The sequence below is a fragment of the Thunnus thynnus genome, chromosome 17 (assembly GCF_963924715.1).
Source record: "Thunnus thynnus chromosome 17, fThuThy2.1, whole genome shotgun sequence".
NCBI classification, from domain to species: domain Eukaryota; kingdom Metazoa; phylum Chordata; class Actinopteri; order Scombriformes; family Scombridae; genus Thunnus; species Thunnus thynnus.
The window spans coordinates 21,909,414-21,930,097 of record NC_089533.1 but is presented as its reverse complement, the minus strand read 5'-3'; the positions used below and the strand labels follow the sequence as shown (position 1 = coordinate 21,930,097).

Below are 20,684 nucleotides of genomic sequence, written 5' to 3'. Positions count from 1 at the left end.
TTTCACGGAAGACATACCCCAATAAGAAAAGCACACGTGTAAATAATAAAATGAAAACTGCAGGATCACTGTGACTCTGTCATGGCTGACACACATCTACTGAGAGACAACGGAGCCAATATTAATGTTATCAGTGGGCGATTTGTACAAAATGTCCGCTGTGAAAAAGGCCAATTGTCATCACTTACAGTGCTGGAAGAGGTAAAACATGTAAAAGTACTGCATTCAAAGTGTTATGAGTAAAATGTCGTACATAGACCTACATTTTAGCTAATTGTACTTCAGGTATTAAAGGTGCAGTGTGTCTGCATCTAGCATAAAGGACTTGGCAGGCTTGTTGCTGTAGGGGTACCTTCTTCTTCCCACACAATTCCTTAGCAGTGACACTTCCACATAAACATTTCTGGCATGTAACACACACAGAGGTATACAGATGAGTGACAAATTCATGAAAAACTGGTACAGGTCTGAATGTTTGACCCCCTACAGTGAGGGGATCTGGTGGCTCTGTTATGCTGTGGGGGGCATTTTGATGGCATGGTTTGGGTCCACTTGTCCCCTTAGTTGGAAGGGTCACTAAAAATCAATACAGAGTTGAACACCTTTATCCTATGATGAAACATTTCTATCCTGATAGGAGTGGTCTCTTCCAGGATGACAATGGCCCAATACACAGGGCACAAGGGGTCACTGAAAGGTTTGATGAGTATGAAAATGATGTGAATCATATGCTATGGCCTTCACAGTCACCAGATCTCAACCCAATTGAACACCTATGGGAGATTTTGGACTGACATGTTAGACAGCGCTCTCAACCACCATCATCAAAACACCAAATGAGGGAATATCTCTTTGACGAATGGTGTTCATCCCTCCAGAAGAGCTCCAGAGACTTGTAGAATCGATGCCAAGGAGTATTGAGGCTGTTCTGGCAGCACATGGTGGCCCAATACCTTACTAAGACACTTTATGTTGGTTTTTCCTTTCATTTGTCACCATCTGTACTTTTCATTGACACACCACTGTAAAAGATCTTTCTGTGCTCGTCTTGTTCATCTTTTATGCCACCTCTAGTGGTTTTTTTTTGATTGTACAGTATGTCCTAAATAAAAATACTGAAAATTGAATCAAAACACATTATGTCTCTACAAGAGTACAAATCTGATCAGAACATGATCGTTTTTATTTGTTCTGAATGGTGAGAAACTTGAGAAATCAGGTTGTGGGGAGTATTTAATGGATAGTTAAGGCTTTGAAAATCCTCTCTGATATTAAAGCAAACATCTGGAAATATTCCACTTATCAGTATATGATTAAAATGAGATGCCCCATGTTTACAGTAGTTAAGTGGCCTTTGCAATGAAAGCACTTGATAATACTCCCTGCTTACAAGGACACAAACAGAACAGAAACGAACAAAACAATTTCACAACATTTTGTACAGACATCACATGGATGAGAGCACATAATGGCTGCATGTAAGGTTATATATATGAAATACATGTAAATATGATATGAACCCATTATGAATAATCTGTGATGAACAGTGTGTGTGACTGCTGTGTTTTTCAGAGTGGCGTCAACATGAGCCTTAGTTTCACAGCATTGAGTGTTTTTTATTTACCGATATTGATGTTTTAGCTGAACAGACATGAGCAAAAGTTCTGAAAAACGTCCATACACTATAATTAGAAGAAATTTAAAATATTTACCAATTTCAAGTCAAGAGTACATGGTATGTTTTGGAAAGGAAATACAAGTGCTTCATATTTCAAATGATCTTTTGGCAAATTGTACGGAGTGCTGTTTGCTCACGTCATTTGTTGATTTTGGTTTTAGTTGTGAAAACTCTTAATACACTAAAATGATAGTTTGACAGTCACAAAAATGGCTCACAAAGTTCATTTTTCAAAAGAAAAAAAAAAAATCTTCTTAGTCTTGAAGTAGAAAGTTGTACTTCCCAAAGTCAAACTCATCAGGCATGATGAGCATGTCTTCCCGGGCTTTGGCCAGTTTCTGTCGCAGGAAGTCTCGTCTCTCGGTCCACTCCTGCAGCTCCTCAGGACTGTGGGCGTAGTCACAGCTCACACCGTCAGGACAGGCACCATCCAACCTGTTAATCATTGACATACAAAATGTGGCTTTTTCTCAGTTTCGTTCACACTCTGTTTTGACACTGTTGTTAATTCCCAATCAAAAACCTAATTATGGATTACAGCAGCTTTAAGATAGAAATCCAATATTTTTAGTGTGAAAATTCAGTATTAAGCAAAGCAGTAGATATAAAATTTATACAATGCAAAAAGGCCAAGAAAGCTTTTCAAACGTTTGTCATGGCTTTCTCATTTTTTCCCCTCACGGACACTCACAATCCAACATTCATCTGAGCCTCCAACACATTACAACCTGAGCCAATCTGACTTGTATTTCCCCCCATTCTACTTCCAGTATTAATTCCCTGAACTGTTACACGTGTTTCATTTAGACTCAGTTCAGACTCCTTTTGTTGAGGAGGTGGGGTTCAAGTACAGATTATGCTTTATTGTTTGATTAACTTAGGTACACGGTTCAAATATAATATTATTTTGTATGTTTTTGTGAGCAGCTACACTTAGTAGCTACAATATATGTGTGAAAGTTTTAAGCTCTTTAGATGTTTAGATTCGTATCCATGATGCAACACCATCAGGGAGGCATCTGATTGGTCCCAGATTTATTCTGCAGCATGACAACAACCCCAAACATACAGCCAGTCATTAAGAACTATCTTTATCAACAAGAAGAACAAGGAGTCCTCCAACAGATGGTCTGACCCCCACAGAGCCCTGATCTCATCATTCAACAAGAGTCAGTCTGTGATTACATGAAGAGACAGAAGCAGCTGAGATGCATAAATCCACAGAGGAACTGCGGCAACTTCTCCAAGATGCAGGAGCGACCAAAGCATTGAAAAACTGTGTGCAGGTGAAGCGAGGAGAACTGCTGCTGTTTTAAAGGCAAACCTGCTCACACCAGATATTGATTTCATTTAGATTTTTTCTGTTTACTGAGCTGTGGAGTAAATTCATAAATAAAACTGTTCATGGCATTATTTTTGAAAGTATCCTCATTACTGCCTAAAATACAGCACTGCATGCATTGCTCTTCCTATTGTGAAGCAGCTAAATCCAGATGACAAGTCCATTATTAAGAGTAGTTAGAAACACTGGCAACAGCTGTTGAGAATATATCTTGTTAAGTTTTATGGACGATATTTCCACAGCTGGTCCTGCCATTCAAAGTAACAACACACCCATAGCCACTGGATTCCCAACGAGCTGAATTCATTGGTTAGTTATTTTTTACGCTGAGTGAATTTATAGAGGGAAACTGGTGTTGGAAGAGCTCTTACTTGGAGCAGAGTTCGAAGCATGTGCCAGGGAAGCGGTAGCTCCACGTCAGAGCCTCGTCTTCTCCCTCACAGCTGAATACACGGTCCTTGTGCTTCTCAGTGGAGATGTGCTGCTGCCACTGCCGCTCGCTGTTACTGTGTTTACCACACAGACGGCAGTGGAAGCCACTCTAAGATACAAACAGGAAGTATCATGGTCATCTTCTTGCTTACAGATGCAGTCAGGAAACACATTTTTTTAAATTAAACTACTACACTACCATTGGTTCAGCATAGTCAGTTGGCATGACGATGTATTTCTCTTCTGGGACGGACTGGCTGAGCATGGCTCCATCAGCTTGTCGGTTTTGGGTGGTTAATGTCAGCCACATGTCATACATCTGTTGTATATCCCGCACTACAGGCACAGATAAAAATCTGTTATCACCAACCAAACCATCAGGCGCTGTGCTCTTCAAATAAGATTATGCATTTACATATTTCCCTCTAGGTTTCTGTTCATTTTAGCAAAATTTCAAAACCAAAAATGATGTGAAGAGAGAGAAATAGCAGGTGACAATGTATAATCACAACATACTCCACTAGATGATGTTCTGTTTTAGTGAAGTTAAAAATAGTGTAATAATGAACCACTTTTAGGTCATAAGTCAAAAAGAAACCAAATGTTATATTCAACAGGGAATAAATATTCATCCAGCACCATCAACAGGCCAAATCTCACTTTGTCAAATACTTTGGTTGGTTTAGTTCATGACCGAATACTTGAAATACATGAAAAAAGGGACCAGACAGGCCAGATACATTAGTAGCTTTTCAAGCACAGCTTTGTTATGGTAGGTAGGTTTTCCTGCAGTTGAAGTGATTTAAAAGCACTTTTTTAATAACTCACAGTCATTATTCTTCATATACATCCACATCTCCTTCTCCTCTTGGCTGTGGGCAAAGGTGCAGTTCCCTGCGTAGTTACATTTCCTTTTCTCTAAAATCTGGATGCATATCTGTCAGGAGAAAACTTAATGCTGTTAAACACAGATCACACCTGCAAGTACAAACTTGCAAGAGTCACAATAATCAGCAACAGCAGCAGATTTCAATTTTAAAGCATCAGATACGGTTAAAGAGAAATGCAAAAATATTGGGAAAAATACTTCATCTCTGTGGGAAAGTCTGTCCTTGGTTTAAAGTTCTGGTTTTATTAAAGAGCATAAGAGCTGAAGAAGCAAACCTACATCATACTGCACTGGGAAGTTTTTGGCATGTGGCAGCGGTCGGACCTGAACCCATTTACTTCTCTCCAAGGACTTCACCAGCAGTGTCCGTCTCTCTTTAGTCCACCTGAAGATGATGACACAAGAAGAGGAAAGAAACACTGAGTGCACCGATGATTAGTGAGCAACCAAACATCCGTTAGAGCTGTTACATCGTATTAACACATGTCTCCAATCATGGGTGGGGAGTGGGGTGGGGGGCGTGAACGGCTGCTTTTTCTTATTTAAAAGACACTGTATACGACTGAGCAGGTTCAAGGCTATATAAAGGACCTTCTCTACTTATATAATTGCAGTGATAATGTGATCTTGCAAGCTCAGGGATAGTTGTTTGTTCTGCTGGTGAATGTTTGTTTTTTAATCTATGAGAAATGCCTTACTGAAATACAGATAAGTGCTTCTGTTTTTGCTTGTGAGAGTAATGTGTTGCCCACAGATATGAATTTAAGGAAGACCAACTGATAACTGTTAACAACTGTTATAATGATATCAATAATGCCAGACAGTGACAAAGTGACTTAAACCGGCATTAACTGATTTTTTTGGCCACCTAAAGGCAGCGGAAACAAGTTGTGAAAACAAAATTGATATGGCAAAATTGTTAGTTTGATGATTTTGAAATCCAGCCATTACTGAGCAACATTATCATTCATTTGGTGTCATGTTTCTGTCCACGTGAAGGAGGGAGTCTAATATTCACTCTCATTTAGCTCTGTTTTTGTTCTCTATCAACTCCTGTGGGAAATATGTGTCTCTTTAGTTGCTAAATATTCCACTATGTTCATCAGCTAGTCCGAATGGTGTCCGTTTGTCATTTGGTGCTGAGCAGGTAGTGTACAGTGGATATTTGTGGAGTTTTTTTTGCTGAAAACTACGGAAGCTTTTTTTTGTCAGATAACAGCAATGAATCCTAACATCTAATGATTAAAAACTCAAGCAACAGTCCAAAAAAGAACCTCCACACTAATTAAATTCTGAAATAATGAAACTGTGACATCTAGTGGTGAAAGCTAGACATAGACCTTAAAGGAAGAAAGGATCTGGAGCTGTAATTGATTTATGTGGAGGCTTTTTGGACCCTGTTTTTCTTATTTAATGACTGACTAAACTGATTATTCTACCTCTGTATTCATTATTTGATTCTTTGTTGCTTGACTCATCTGTTTATGATGTTTGGCTTTTTATTAATTGCAATGTGTATTTGTTAATTGAGCTTTTCGTTATCAGATATGGATATTTATTATTTGAAGGTTGGGTTTTACATGTATTTGCTGTGAATATTCATTAATTGATGATGTACACATTCATTATTTGTACCAGCAATTTGTTATTTGAAGAATTTCCTCATGATTCATTGATGTAATCTGACATAATAAAAGCCACTGAGTGAGTCACTGTCTGGGTAAGGCGGGTAATGACTGAAACAATGAGATTGCAGATACAAGTGGCTGAAATTAGATTTTGGTTGGCAGGGTGTCTGGCCTCACCTTTATTTAGAGATAAATACAGGATGTCAGGCATTTGGAAAGGAATATTGAGGCGTTTGACTAGGATAACTCCTGGACACCTCCCTCTGGAGGAATCCTGGACACTTCCGACTGGGAGGACTGGGAGGACTGGGAGGAGACCCCAGGACAGACCCAGAACACACTGGAGAGATCGTAAATCACATGTGGCCTGGGAATGCCTCGGGATTCTCAAAGAAGGGCTGGAGGGCCTGGCTAGTGTGAATGTCATTTGGGCTACTTTGCTTACTCTGCTGCCACGGCGACCCAGGCCAGGATAAGAGACGGAAAATGGATGGATGGAAAAATGAATATGACTTACTGTGATTTAATCAGTTTTCTATGTAACCTTTAACCTTTTTATTTGAAGCAAGCAACACTTGGGAGTCTTTAGCTGATATTTTATAGGATCTATCTGTAATATGGTTGTTTATAGAACATTTCTGTAGTTGAACTGAAATTATTAGAGACATTTTCCATTATTTTCCCAACTTGTGAGGAACTATGCAAATATATTCTTTTTACTCACGTGTGCCTGGCCTTGGCGTTGCAGTACTTGAGGGTTTTGTCTGGCTCACTGATCAGACCGTCCCGCCAGCACTGAACACAGGCAAACTTCATCTTCATGTTAAGACTCTTCCCGACTCCTCCTCCTCCTCTTGGTTTGTTCCCACTATTTCCACCAGCAGACAACTGTTTCCAATTAAACGATAGTAAAGATAAGAGTAATAAACATTCAACAACATTCTTTCACATTTCATATGACAAAATCAACAATATAAAAATCTCAAAACTAGGTTTACTTAAATTTAACTAGGTTTAGGTTAGCCAATAATTACACATATTTCTATGAAATTACACAATACTCTGATTGCTACATATAATTGCAAGAATGCCAAAATTGTTTCTTACTCTATTCACTTTCCCTTTGCTTGAGTTGTCATGATATTTTGTGGATACTTTTACAATCTCATCAGGACTGATACCTGTAAATAAAACACATACACAAACACAAACACACATGTGTCCCCTCTCATTTTGACAAAAACACTACAAGGTATTGCCATCTTATGAAGTATTGATGGGTATACTCCCCTATAACATCACCTCTAAAAATGTTTATTTTTACAACCCTGAGTCTCAGTGGATTAAATAATGACTTTTAATTCTGATCAACAAAAAAGAAAAAAAAATCTTCAAGCCAAGCAGTATTAAAATGTATTTTTTGGCAATTTGATTAGTGCAGCTTAAAAAAAATCACATGTGAATCAAATGTGTTTGTTTTCATAAGCACTGCACATTTTGCCATCTCACCACCACATAAAATTAGCATTACGTCAGTGTTTCACTTCACTCAAGAGAACAAATAACTCTTTCTACTGCACGTGTCTGCACCTGTGTCTTGCTGCACCCTCCAGGTTTTGAGCTCGATGACGGAGTGGGCATAGTAGCAGCTGTCCTCTCTCTGGCAGCCGTACCGGATGCTTTGGCGGCACAAATCCAATTGGCACTGGATGCTCAGTGGGCGGATCTTTCTGTAGTTCACACTGGTGGTCCTCACTACAAATGCCAAACACCTGTCGAGCATGCAGGGGAATCAAAGTGTGTTTAAAGACTTAGCATAAGTGGGTGAGGACACAAAGTGACATGTATGCCGTTAACACGCTCACTTATTGGCATCAAAGGTGTGGCGGGTATCCAAGTTAGAGCAGACTGTGTGATTGTCTCTGCAGCGCTTGCTGATGATCCTAGGTTTACTGTCATAGCATTTCTACAGAGACAGAAACATAGAAATAAAAGAAGGTGAAACCAAAAGAAAAAAAAGGACCAACAACAGTAAAGAAACAGACACATTTGGAGATTAAGAGGATCAGTGTCTAATCAAATGAATATTAATAGATAAATTCAACGTAGTATAGATGTACACCTATTCTAGGTTGACTAATACATAAAAAATAGAATTGTGGATTTACAGAAAAAAACTGAAACAGATACACAGAAGTAAATAAAAATAGAAATAGAGAAATACATAAATAAATAAAAAAAGATACATGGATGTAATAACAGTGGAATGTAGAAATACATAAATAAAATGTATAAATTTTCAGGAATATAGAAAAGAAATTATATTGTTTATTCCTCATTAGATCACAGCTTTTATTAATTAAATTCTTTTATTTATTATTTGGAACATTTATTTATGTATTTATACCAGCATTTATGTATGTATGTATATATGTATGTATTTATTGATTGATTATTAAGTCACTTATAATCCACAAAAAAATGAGACCTCAATAGGATTTACCTGCTTAAAAAAAGGTAAAACAGGTACCAAGTATCTGTGTAGTTCCCTTACTGTTTTACAATATTACTGAGCAGTAACTCCAGACATGGTTGTATTATTGCTGTATAAAGTTGTATATTTCTGTAAGTATTTCCTTATAATTTTTAGGTAATATGTAATTTTTATACAACTTCATTTCAAGAGACCAGAGTACCTAAAATGTTTGAAAATGATAATTATATAAACTATGTGCTAGTGCTAGTAAGTGCTAGTGTCAGTACTAACCTGACAGAGGAACATGAACATGCCCTTATGTTCCTGTATAAGGCGTATGATACTGTTTACTGGGTCCAGTTTGACTTCTGCCGGTTCAAACAGCAGCTTTCTGTCCAGTGTCCCCTTTCTCTCTTCTGCCCAAACGTCAATCTCGAACTGGTTGAAGGCAAAGTTGCATTTCTCTCCATACTTACAGAGGCCCAAATCCCCAGACTTCAGCAGCTCTGGACATGTAAGAAAATACTTTAAAAACTCACATTTTTATTGCAAGTTCCCTTTTTAACTGCCATTGAACTTCAGTAGTTAAGAGACTGGCATGAATTCATCTGTCAACAGTTGCCTCACACTTGGCTGTGTCTGACCAATCACAGTGGAAGACAGTTACCTTGCTAGCAAAGGGAAAAATATAAATATATAACTTCCCCAAAACTACCAAGTCCTCACAAGAATGCTGGATGCCTTTAAACCCTAAAAGCCTTCATGGACACAACTACAATTATGAAATTTAAACAGGCAGAGTCATATGTCAGTTAAAAAACAGATGTATGGAGTGCTGCTTGGGCGTAGAAAGGTATCCCTCTGGTACTCTTCAGTTTGGGGATCCTACTAGTTTAGAGTAATTGAAAAGGTCTGAGGCACTCAAGAGGGTACATTTAAAAAGCCTTTAATATTTCATGGCTACTTAGTCATAGTTAAAAACATGCCTATGCAGCCATTGGGGCCTTCATCAGGGCAAGTACGCGTGTCAAGAACAGTGCCATATGTTTTGCAGGCATTTGGTCATAAACCAAAGTACTGGACAAACTGATAACTTTTTACATAAGAAGTCTGACCATAGATATCTGTATCTAATTTCACAGCAATCCATCTAATAATATGGTATTTGGACTAAATTGGTGGACCAACAGAATAGTATAACATGTTTATGCTCCTCAAACTAAGGTATCCTTAAAAGTATCGTTTTCGTAACTAGGTATTTTACTAGCAGCTGTATTGTAAAATTTGAAACAATACCCAGCATTAGGTGAAGCTGCTGTGGAGGTAGTTCTCCCTTTTGGAGCCTGTCAGTAAATGATTAACTACAGTTTCCCCATCAACGTCAGACCAACAGTCTAGTCAGGCCATAAAATGTACGAGAAATGTGTGACCTTAACCTCCAGCGTGATAACCTGAGGCATTGACTCCTCTGCTTACATTCCAAAGGTATGTTCAAATAAATTAGCATGTCAAACACTATATAACATCCATGTACATTTCTGTCTGGCTGTCTTTGAAGAAAGGAAATTGTGACCACCACTGTTGAAATTACTAAGTTCAGTCTTACTTTTCAGATCTGTGACCCCAACCCTTCGCATGCTCGACAGTAATCAATAAAACAAAGAGTCTGAACACTGTGATTCAACAAAACGAATTAGCTATGTTGTCATGATACATGTTAGTTGGTAAAACTACGATAATGAGCAATGAACATTTCACCAGAAAAGATTTTGATAGTAATCAACTATGATTTTGAGATCCTTACCTCTGCAAAGTACAAATGGTCCAGTGAAGGACGTCCAGGTAGGAAGCGGTCGCACTCTGGTCCACTCTGAAGAAAAACCTGCCTTTCGTCTGCATAACAGAATGTCTTGCTTACAGCTGTGGATCAGATCTGGCTTGTGAACAAAAGTATATATCCCTTGACCTGAACACAAAAAGTGGGGAGGAGGAGAATATTTTTTCAAATTGGAAGATATTCAGTTGGTAAAAAGTTGGATGATTCTGTTTCTGAAGATGTACATTTGTGAAAATATGCAAATAAACATTTGCACGATTTAAGATTTGTTTCTGCTTTCTTCACTGATATCCAGATTAATCTTTGCATTTTGATCGACCTTTGACCTTTAAAGGGTGTCGCAATTTTTGCTTATCTTCATGATGCAAATTAAACTACAAGTTGCTTTTAGGATATGCTCAAAACAGGGAAGATTAAATGGTATTAACCCACCTGGATAGTAAATCATCAGTATGATTTCTTACTACACTACAGTTACTGTAGCTGCACCTTGCTGAATGTTTGAAACAGGGCTGGACTGCTAACATACCTTCCCGAGGGAAACAGACAGAGCAGGCCTGCATGAATTCGTGGGTGTTGGACAGAGGGTTGGAGACTGCAACTGAAGCTTGGTTACTCCTCTCCTTCATTGTCATGTTAAGAGTAAGATTTCAGTTAATCCAAACAAAACAGACAAAAACAGCTGGTAACACAAGTCAGAGAATAAGTCTTACTTTGTAAGTGTTCTTTGGAGAACGTATTGCTGGAGCCACAGCACTGTGAGAGCCTGCGATACCTGAGGAGCAATGAAAGAAAATAAATTACAAGTTATATATAATGTGTATGCTATTTGTATTAAATGGACTAAAACGTGCATGAATACGGTCTTTTAAGTAGGGGAGACAACAGATTTGTAGATGGGTCATGAAATGCTCAATGTGTTTCCTTCCTTAAAAGTTGACATGAAACATACACTGCATGAAAGGTATGTGGTTCCCAAGAAAAACAAAAAGAAATCTAAGGGGTCACTCGATGTGTTTATTTTTTTGCATTTTACAATTTTTTGGGTTTTTTTTGAATGTAAAATATTGCATTCTTTCAGTTCTTCATAGTTCTAAAAATCCTTCAAATGAAACAATCCAAGAAGAAAAACCATCACTCTCCAGTCACAACTCAAGAGGCGTCACAAATATACATTGCTTCATTTTAAGGGACCACAAGGTAAAAAGGTAGGGAACCACTGCTGTAGTTCTATATATATAATGAGTCACCAATAAATTATAATCACCGGTGGAGCTGAAATCGGAAAGGGAGTCTAAGCCCATTCCCCCAATGGAGACTGCTGGCAAAGCTGCCCCACCTCCTTCCATGGAGGGAAATGAGTCCAGGGCATCAAGGGAGTCGAGCTGGTCCACAGTTTTCACACCAATTTTTGGGACATAACCGCTCTGACCACTTGGATCAGAGACTGCCTCCAGGGGATCTAGCTCATCTAGCAAATCATCGAGGGACTTTTCCTTTGTGTCCAGTTCTGTTTTGGACTCATTAACTTCCTCCACAATATCAGCGCTTGGCACCGTATCCAAGAAGTCATCCAGAGAATCAAGGCCATCCAAAGCATCCAGTGCTGCAGAGGTCAGACTAAGGTTTGGAGCGCCTGCGACTACAGGAGAGAAGCTGTCTAAGGCATCCAGACCCTGCAAGGGCGAAAGGTCATCCAGGGCATCAAGTGCGCTGCGCCCACCACTTGTGAGGGAGTCCAGGGAGTTAAGCTGGCTGACGGCTGAGTTGAAGAAGGCCGGGGGTAGCTGGGGTGTTGGGGCGGGCAGGACTGAAGGGACGGCGTGTGTGCAAGTGGATGTCCTGCCTGGGAGTGAGAATGCTGCCTGGATGTGGACACGGAGAAAGAAACTTGAGTGAAGGTGAATGAAAAAGCTGCAACAAAGTGTCACAATGACTGAATTTTATGATTTGATTTTAAGGTTTTGACAGATGTTGGCTGACAATATCAACATGATTCTGTTTTTTTTTTATTCACTAAAACAAACAAGTGAAATGAGAATCTACATCTACATTAAAAAAATATATACTCATGATTTATCTCTTGACAGTAACTATGAATGAAGCTTTTGGTATGTGGTCATAATGTGGAAATCACCTCATTGTACAACCTCCATATTGACATAAACTTTGCTTCTTTTGAGCGGCTGGTACAATATATATATATATATTCTTATAAGGCATTTCTATTATTTACAGCTCAGAGCCTTTGACCAGTAACTCCTACTCTCTCCCTTGTGTCCACCCCCTTCCCCTCTAGACTACATCCTTAAATGTAGTGCAGATGCAAAACAGACCATAAGTATCATCTATGAGTTGATTAACACACGCAACTTGTCAACATTGGAGTCACTTAAAAATAAATGAGAGGAAAATATAAACAAACTAATCCCAGATTAGTTTTGGCATAACATAACAGAATCTACTCAGTTAAACATTGGCCTCACTGGTCTGAAGACTGTGTAAGATTAAAGCTGAACTTGATTTCTCAAGTTAAATTGAAAATGCAAACAAATGCACATGAGCAGTTTCATGACTTCTATGTTTGCCAATACTGTTTTTGTCTTCTGCATTTGATTTTCAATCAATAGCTGTTTGGCAAAGCAGCCATGTCTCAAAATATCACATATTGGAGCTTCCCATTTAGAGAAGTCCACGTTTTCACTGCATCACCACAAAATAATAACTTAATCCAAAGCAAAATTTAAGTCTTGACATTGATTTAATGCTCTGAAATGAACAGAAAAGTGTGCAATATGTGAAATTCCCAAACATTTCAAGACTTGGACATAATTTATGTAATATTTTATGCTTTTTCTGACCTTCAAGTTTAGTCATCGTCTGCAACCAAGGCAACCTTCATCCATTATCAGTGAAAAAAGTTACTTTACTGGTCTGCAAGGACAAACACAGCACAAACACTGACTTTACCTCAGCTGGCACCTGCTCATCGAGCAGGCTGTCCAAGTCATCTCCCATCAGCTCAGAGTCCTCCAAAGTGTCCAGCTTGTCAGGTACTATGGCGACAGCAGGCTGGCGGCAGTTGGGAGTTGTGGAGGGACGGGAGGAATGAGGCATGCCGGGAAAGCTGACTGAGGAGAAGCAGGAGGGAAGAAAACAACTCATTTATGTAGATCTTGATTTTGTTTTCAAGAACTTAATCATGAAAACAGACGTGGAGACACATGATGCCTGTATTGTTAATGCAAATCAATTCTGATGAAGAATTCACACCTGGTGCTATGCCACTTAGAGGATTTACACCATTTCCTAAATTCGCACCGGGCACCTGTAGATGAGAGAAAGGATTTGAAATACTATCAAGCACTGATAAAATGAATGTCTGACGAGAATCAGAGAATATCTGAGAAGATGAGTGAAGGCAAAAACACATCAACAAAACAGGAAAACAGGCATTCTGTGATACTAAATCACAGTCAGCTGAAAGGTTTAAAATCTGTTTGTTGGTGTGCGTTGTGATTTGGAACTTTGTAGGAAATCTAATTTTTTTATTATTTGAGTGTATGGTGGTGAATGATAGAAACAAAGTAGAACTTGCCTGGATGCTTTCAGCAGTCATGTTTCCATTCGCAGACACTCTCGTAGTAAGTCCACCTTCCTGAAAAAGACAAGTTATTAAAATGGACATGATAGAAAAAAAAAGCAGATAAGGACGAATCTGCATTACGTCTGGGTTAGAGTTGGGCAATATGGTGATATATATTGTTAGCTGGTTCTGATGGAATCCAAAATCTAATGTGTCAATCTGGGCACTGCTTAGGGGCCTAGGCTACGGTCCAATGAAATACTGTTCCTATTGGTTTGGTGCTATTTAACCGTTCACAAGTACTGCCGTGCAGCTTGAGTTGCTAAGACTACTACATCACCTCCTGCCTATCAGCTCGGCTGTCAGGTTTGTCAAGGATTTACACAAAGGTTATAGCGCACTAGTGGGTGAGCAAGAATGAGTACCATCTTCCAGTGTCTCTAATCACTGGATAAAATAATAATAATAATAATAATAATAATAATAATAATAATAACACAATAAATTATTATGATCAGTAAAATGTTTTTAAGAGGTCTCTTCTCCTCCTAGAAGTCTGTTACGTGGCACATGCATACATTATAATATTCAAAGATATATGTAAGGATGCTATCATAAGAAGCTAATGTGGAAAGAAGGTTAAAAGGCCATCTTTACAATAGTGGCTGTTCAGACAAAGACCTATTTTAAACACAGATCTTCTTTTTGTTCAGCTCATTGAGACAGAAGTATAATGTCCCCTGAAAAAGCCCCAAACCCATCATTAGCAGCGGTTCTAATTACTAATTGTTGAAAACAGGTCAGAATGGCTTATCATTAGATCTGCAAATGAACATTATAGATCATTAAACATATTATAGTGTGGAGCCGTTCCTCATTAAGAAGGTCAGAGACCATTCACCAGATAATAGATCCAAACATTGGCTGTAGTAAACAGAGACAGAAACCATCCCTCACAGACAGTGTGTTAAATCCCAACTTTACAATCTGAAGTGGGGTTTCCGCAAGAATAACACCTCCTTATTCTCAGCACTGCTCTGACACTCTGCTCTTTTGACCTCTCTTGGGCAGAATGCAGACACAGACTCCTGCAACTCTCACCTTACAATATACACTGTGAGACTACAGAAATTTGTCAACAATCAGAGATTTGTCTTTACGATATATACTGTACACTGTCATATAAGATTTTCTCCATGTCCACCCTAGTCAGAGGTGAAGACTGATGCTTTAACATTATTCACTCGTATTCCTCAGTAAAAAAAAATATAAACAATTATCATTTTACTAACCTTTGCACTGACGTAGGGCTTTCGATTTTTTAGTCCCAGATGGACGGCCAGCTCCTGTGCGAGCTCATTCACCTGTTTGTCCTGTGAAGAGTTAAACACAACAAAAAAAAGACAAATGATCCATTTGCACAAGCTAGGAGTCTGAAATTTACCATGTGGTGCATGAAACTGATGCACAAAAGTTGTATTTCTCATTTTTTCCATTTATCTTGCTTTGAAAAATCCATTTACTGTTCATGCAACCAATGCTAAAAAAGACACTGTAAAACTGCACAAATTTTAGTATTTCTCCAAACCAAGATGAGAGATAATCATCTTTTTGATTTTGTCAAAAAAAAGTAATAGAGATGAATGTTTTCATGGTAACTGAGCAAACTATCTGCTATGAAGGCCATGAGATACGACTAAAAGCCTTGAAAACAAGACAAAGTCTAATGCGTGGCATTATGTGTGAATGAAATTTCATAGTGATCCATCCAATAGTTGTCAGGATATCTGAAACAAAGCCACAAATATGAAGCTCATGGTTGGCTTTAAAAAGTGAGACATTTAAACCGAGTGAAAATTTCCCCTCATAATCTTTTGTACATCCTCTTTCTCTATAAGGCAGTGTTGCTATGCATGATGTAAAAGAAAACTGAATAATAGGTTATCATTTAATGTATTTCTTGAACATATGATACATGTTTCAGATAGTGTTTAAGTTCAGTTTAGTGTTAGTTTGTGTTTCACACATGTTTTAAATTCCTCTGTGCTGTGTCTATTCTAAACTTAGTTCTTTGCTGTGTAAGATGAGGCAGTTGTGTGTTTAACAGTTAAGTTTATTCTGCTGTACCCTTACCTGAGTCAGTGATAAGATAAACAACAGTTATGTAGATGTTTATGTGTAAAACTGATAAGCTTTTAGAGGATAGTGTGGTTTGTCCTTAATTTAATATAGTAGTAATGTTATTTTGTGATGCTACTTGGTGCATACTTATGTACTGTCATATATGGCCGTGAAGAAAGACTGTTCCTAGGTTAGTTGAACTTTTGACTTGTGTTTCTATCTGAGGGTTGGTTGCTGACCTGTAAGGTTAGTAAACAGACGTCTTAAATTCTGTACGAGTAGTATTTAAGGGATTGGTTCAGTGCCAACCTTTCAGACAAAGAAGATAGCTAGGTGGTATGTATCTTTGTCTCCAGAACTATGATGCATTATACTTCTGATTGTATTATTTAATTACATTATTTCATAACCTGACAATGCTCTCTTTGTGTGTTTATTGAGTGATCAGCAATTTCCCATTACAATGACAATAGCAGATTTACATTTGGATTTTGACAGCATTTTCTTGGATCTATCAGCATCTACTCTCACCAGACGAGTAATGAGCAGATAGTTCGTGGTGCAGTTGTAGGCCTCCTTGTAATTCCCAAGCTCCTTCAAACAAAGTGCCTTCCTGTACAGAGCCCTGCGACTGTCCTTACACACTTCCAAAGCTTTGTCGCAGTCCTTCACGCCGTGATCATACTCCCCCTGTGGAAAACACAAGAAAATCAAGGACATCATGAAAAGTTTTCAACTTGGTGCAGCTATTGAGGAGCTTTTTTGGTATGCGGGTTTAAGCTCTGTGGCCGGGTACTGCTGATAAACACGTCTAACTGATTTCATGCTGGACAAATTCTTTTAGGGGTAGTAAATCAGATTGGTATTGTTATCTGGTAACAGCTCCACAGTTTAGGTGTGAGGTGTGGTGAAGACAGAAAATCCTCTTTTGATGATATAATGAAAATTAGCAAGTTATATGCTGAGTTTATTGTCCATTTATTAATGAGTCCAAACTCTTTGATCTGTTCCTTACAACTGCAAGAAGCAATATGCAGAAAGCACCGTCAGTCACACTTGATACCTTTTCTTGCTGGTACATTACTGACATCATCTAATAAGTTTAAATTATAAAATTTGACTTCTGAACTCAGGAATTTACAAATAATTCTGAATGGTCTTTTGCCTGAACTGACATGTAAATGGTTTTATTTTTTGATTTTTTTCTTGCTTACAATACATCAGAGAACATTGAGTGTTGCAGGTCAAAGGTTCTGTTTTTCCAAATCCAATGGTGCATTGAATTTGATATCTGCTTTAGGAATTATTAAGTCTGAGGTAGTTTATGGATAAAACCAGACATTTTACATTTTTAAGTATTTTTACAGCAGTGAAATCACTAAAATGTTGTGTTGTTAGAGTTTTTTTTTACACTTGAGTGCAGTTATGGAAGTATCTGTGTGTAGACTGTGGGCTTGGCTGGATGATCGATTATATTCCAGCATTATGAGCCACAGACCTGCTCATTGCACTTCCTGTCCAGTTCAGACTGGAACAAATCTAATTATACAATTCCTGCCAAACTGAAGGCACAGTAAAAGAGTAACCCAACAACAACAACAGCGGGGCTAAAAAACATTGCAAATTTAAGGAATGAAACCTGCGTTCACTCAAATTTATTGACTCAGACAACAAGTTATTATTGTTTCATTCTGCTGTTAAAGGCTTTTTTACATCAGTGTTGTACAAACAGCAGTAAAACAGGCCTGTATTCTCAGTAGAGAAAAACACAAAATACTGATTTTAGCTCTACAGTATATCTCACACTGCGAAATTATATATTACAAATTATATGCTCATAACATTTCTCATTATAAATGTATCACAAACTGATAAATTCCTTCAAGCAGCATTTATTATGGATTACTACATGTTCATCTGGTTCCACAGCTGGCTGACTCATGCTCGGCTCAAGTTTCGGTGTGTCATACAGCGGCATACATTTCCCAAACACCTGCCTACATCTTCACAAGCATCTGTCTGAGCTGCACTAATGCACACAGAAAGAATCTGTTTGATTGTTTTGCTGAATGACACGCCGTCTCAGAAACGCACAGCAGAAAACGTATCTCACCATACTCTGGTAGGCGGCAGCCCGGTTGACATAAAGGCTCTCCAGTAGAACTCCGGGGATCTGGATGTCCTCTGCTGCAGCGTAGTGTGAGACATTCAGGCCTTCACTGAACTCCCTTACTGCCTGCTCCCAGTCTCTGTCTCTGAAGAAGGCGTTGCCCTCATCGAGTAGGTTGCACACTAACTGGGTCAGGAAGTCCTGGGAGGGTGATAAGAAGGAATGTAGAGAGATATTGGTGTGTCCCAAAACCTTGATTGATTGATGATGCAGCCCTATTATGACTGATGTATCAGCGGTGGAGAGTAACTAAGAGCATTTACTCAAGTAGTATACATGTACAGTTTTGAAGTATTTGTATTTTACTTGAGTATTTCCAGTTTATGCTACTTTATACCTTCAGTCCACTGAAATTCAGAAATATTGTACTTTTTACTCCACTACATTTATTTACAATTACAACTACAGTAACTATGGTAACTTTGATTTTGCATACAAAAAATTCAATAAACGTATAAAAGCTATTGTGTCTGATTACACTGACTCGGGCTGGAGTTGTGCAAAGCTATGCTGGGATTAACATGAAGTAACTTGTCCTGCAACAAAACTAACAGGTGGCCCTTCAAAGTTCTATATAACATTTTTTAATCTTGTTGAACAAGATAATAACTTGTGCACACAAATGTATTATCTTGTGCACATAGGATACAAAAATATAATTTTTTGGGACCTTGAGGGTTCCAAAACTGAAAAGGGGTCTTCTGCATAATGTGTGCTTTTACACTTAGTCAAGTATAATTTTGAATGTGTGTGTTTTAACAGTGTAAAATAACTACACTGTGGTATTTAAGTAAAACATCAGTGTGTTTCTTTCACTGCTGCATTGATATAATTTTTTTAAAAGAAGCTATCACTGCATGCATGACAGTAGCAGTACAAATCAAACCGACTCAGATAAGAGAATGTGCAAATGTAGAAATGTCCTGAGAGTTAAAAAAAGTCCTTGATTTACATATAGTTGAGAATGAAAAGACAGATGGTAGGCCAGAAGAGACCAGAATAGAGTTTCAGGGAGAGCCGTGGGAGGTCTGTGACTTCAGTATCAACTTATGACTGAGTTCATTAAAATGTGCTTGAAACCAACAGACAAAAAGTGAAGAGACGGTAGAGACAAGCTAGTACCTGGTAGCCCTCAGGCTCTGGATAAGCCAACGAAGACCTGGAACACAAAAAGTAAAGTTGTTGAGAAAAGTATTAAAGCAGCTTAGTTATCAAGGATATGAGACAGTCAGAGGCAGGGCAGCCTTCACTTTCTGACAGTGTGCCCTCAAATAAGGAAAAACTAAACATCATCTCACTGTATGAATGTCAGAGCTTTGCTTATCTCCTCTTTGCGTTTCTGTCTGGCAGGATCCATGGCTGTTCACTGGGGAAAGATAAACAAAGTGAATGAGTGGCAAAGGCTGACTGTTGTGATGTTGATGGTGCACAAGAACGTGAAATGTAGCTCGTGCACGCCCACTTGCTTCGACAGCAGAAAGCAATAAACTGTCACGGGCTCGTCACATCGTGTTGACACTCATGTTCTCACTGGTTTTAAATTATTTATCCAGCATGTTTGTCCCCGAGTCTACATGCTTCTCTAGCTATCATGGCGCGACTGGGCCAACTTCTAAACACACCTACCTGACAAAGAAAGGAAGTTCATTGAAGCCAAGCAAAGTTTAAACGCGTGTCATTCTGTGTGCGAGCGGAAACAGACAGAACAACTGTTCAGCAGTTAAGAGAGAGGTAGTTTAGTCCTGTCGCTGATAAACAGCGACGAGGAGGAGAGCCGCTGGAGCTCCGCGTCTTACTTCCCAGTCCCCGGTTAAGTTTCGATTCCCAGCAGCCCCAGTACATCCATAAGCCCGCTACATATCCGAACACTGGCCCTTTAAGATGTCTATGAGCTTTCACCCTGAGTACAATCTGTCAGGCAGCACTTCCCGGACACAAACCAAACACCGATGAACTACGTCGATAACAACTGACAGCTGATTGGTCGAACAGCAGCAGAGCTACGCCTCCGCCATTTTGGACTGAAGGCGACCTTTTTGGTATTTTTTTGGAAAAACTGAACAATAATAAACATATATGCCAAGCGTTAAGGGGTAAATGAATTATATAGCGAAAGAAAAGTTTTTAAGGCTTTGGGGTTTATAGAGTGCTGAATAGTTTGCATATATTGTTGCATTCCATTTATAAAAAAATAAAAATAAAAATAATATATATATAATAATGATAAAAAAATAAATAATTGTTTGATATAAGATGCACTTTTGTGAATGTGAAATTTTGCTGAGATAAAAAAAAAGATTCATAATATAATACTGAATGAAAATTGGACAGAAATGTTACAACAAATATATTGAGCAAATTCTTTCCAAAAAAAATAACAGTATAAGGACAGCTCCAAAACATGTGTATGGTTGTTTCACTGTCAAGTCCACAGAAAGAGCAACCACTATCAATGTCATTTCTTATTTTTTGCAGTGATTCGCTGGATAGCATCGATGGAGAAGTTTGAAACAGACATCTCGAGG

The 20,684-nt window shown here is 38.5% G+C and overlaps 1 protein-coding gene across 1 annotated transcript; it reads right to left on the bottom strand.

Annotated features, from left to right (window-relative positions):
* Positions 1-1,149: 1,149 nt before the first annotated feature.
* Positions 1,150-20,056, bottom strand: zc3h7ba (zinc finger CCCH-type containing 7Ba). Its single transcript, XM_067571064.1, has 23 exons — positions 19,786-20,056; positions 19,458-19,525; positions 19,282-19,318; positions 18,103-18,300; positions 16,521-16,679; positions 15,161-15,241; positions 13,881-13,940; positions 13,556-13,610; positions 13,253-13,413; positions 11,550-12,147; positions 10,996-11,057; positions 10,812-10,905; positions 10,250-10,411; positions 8,737-8,951; positions 7,835-7,935; positions 7,560-7,741; positions 7,077-7,150; positions 6,694-6,857; positions 4,621-4,726; positions 4,281-4,389; positions 3,652-3,788; positions 3,392-3,561; positions 1,150-2,113 (listed from the first exon to the last, which is right to left on the bottom strand). Exons 2-23 carry the CDS (start codon positions 19,514-19,516, stop codon positions 1,933-1,935), a joined length of 3,165 nt encoding a protein of 1,054 aa, XP_067427165.1. The 5' UTR covers positions 19,517-19,525; positions 19,786-20,056; the 3' UTR covers positions 1,150-1,932.
* Positions 20,057-20,684: the final 628 nt, after the last annotated feature.

Coding starts and splice junctions, on each gene's coding strand:
- zc3h7ba (XM_067571064.1), bottom strand. CDS start 19,516: ATGGATCCTGCCAGACAGAAACGCAAAGAGGAGATAAGCAAAGCTCTG. Junction 13,941..15,160: donor AGCCCTACGTCAGTGCAAAG/GTTAGTAAAATG, acceptor TGTCTTTTTCAG/GAAGGTGGACTTACTACGAG. Junction 7,151..7,559: donor GAGGGTGCAGCAAGACACAG/GTGCAGACACGT, acceptor TTTTATTTACAG/GTATCAGTCCTGATGAGATT.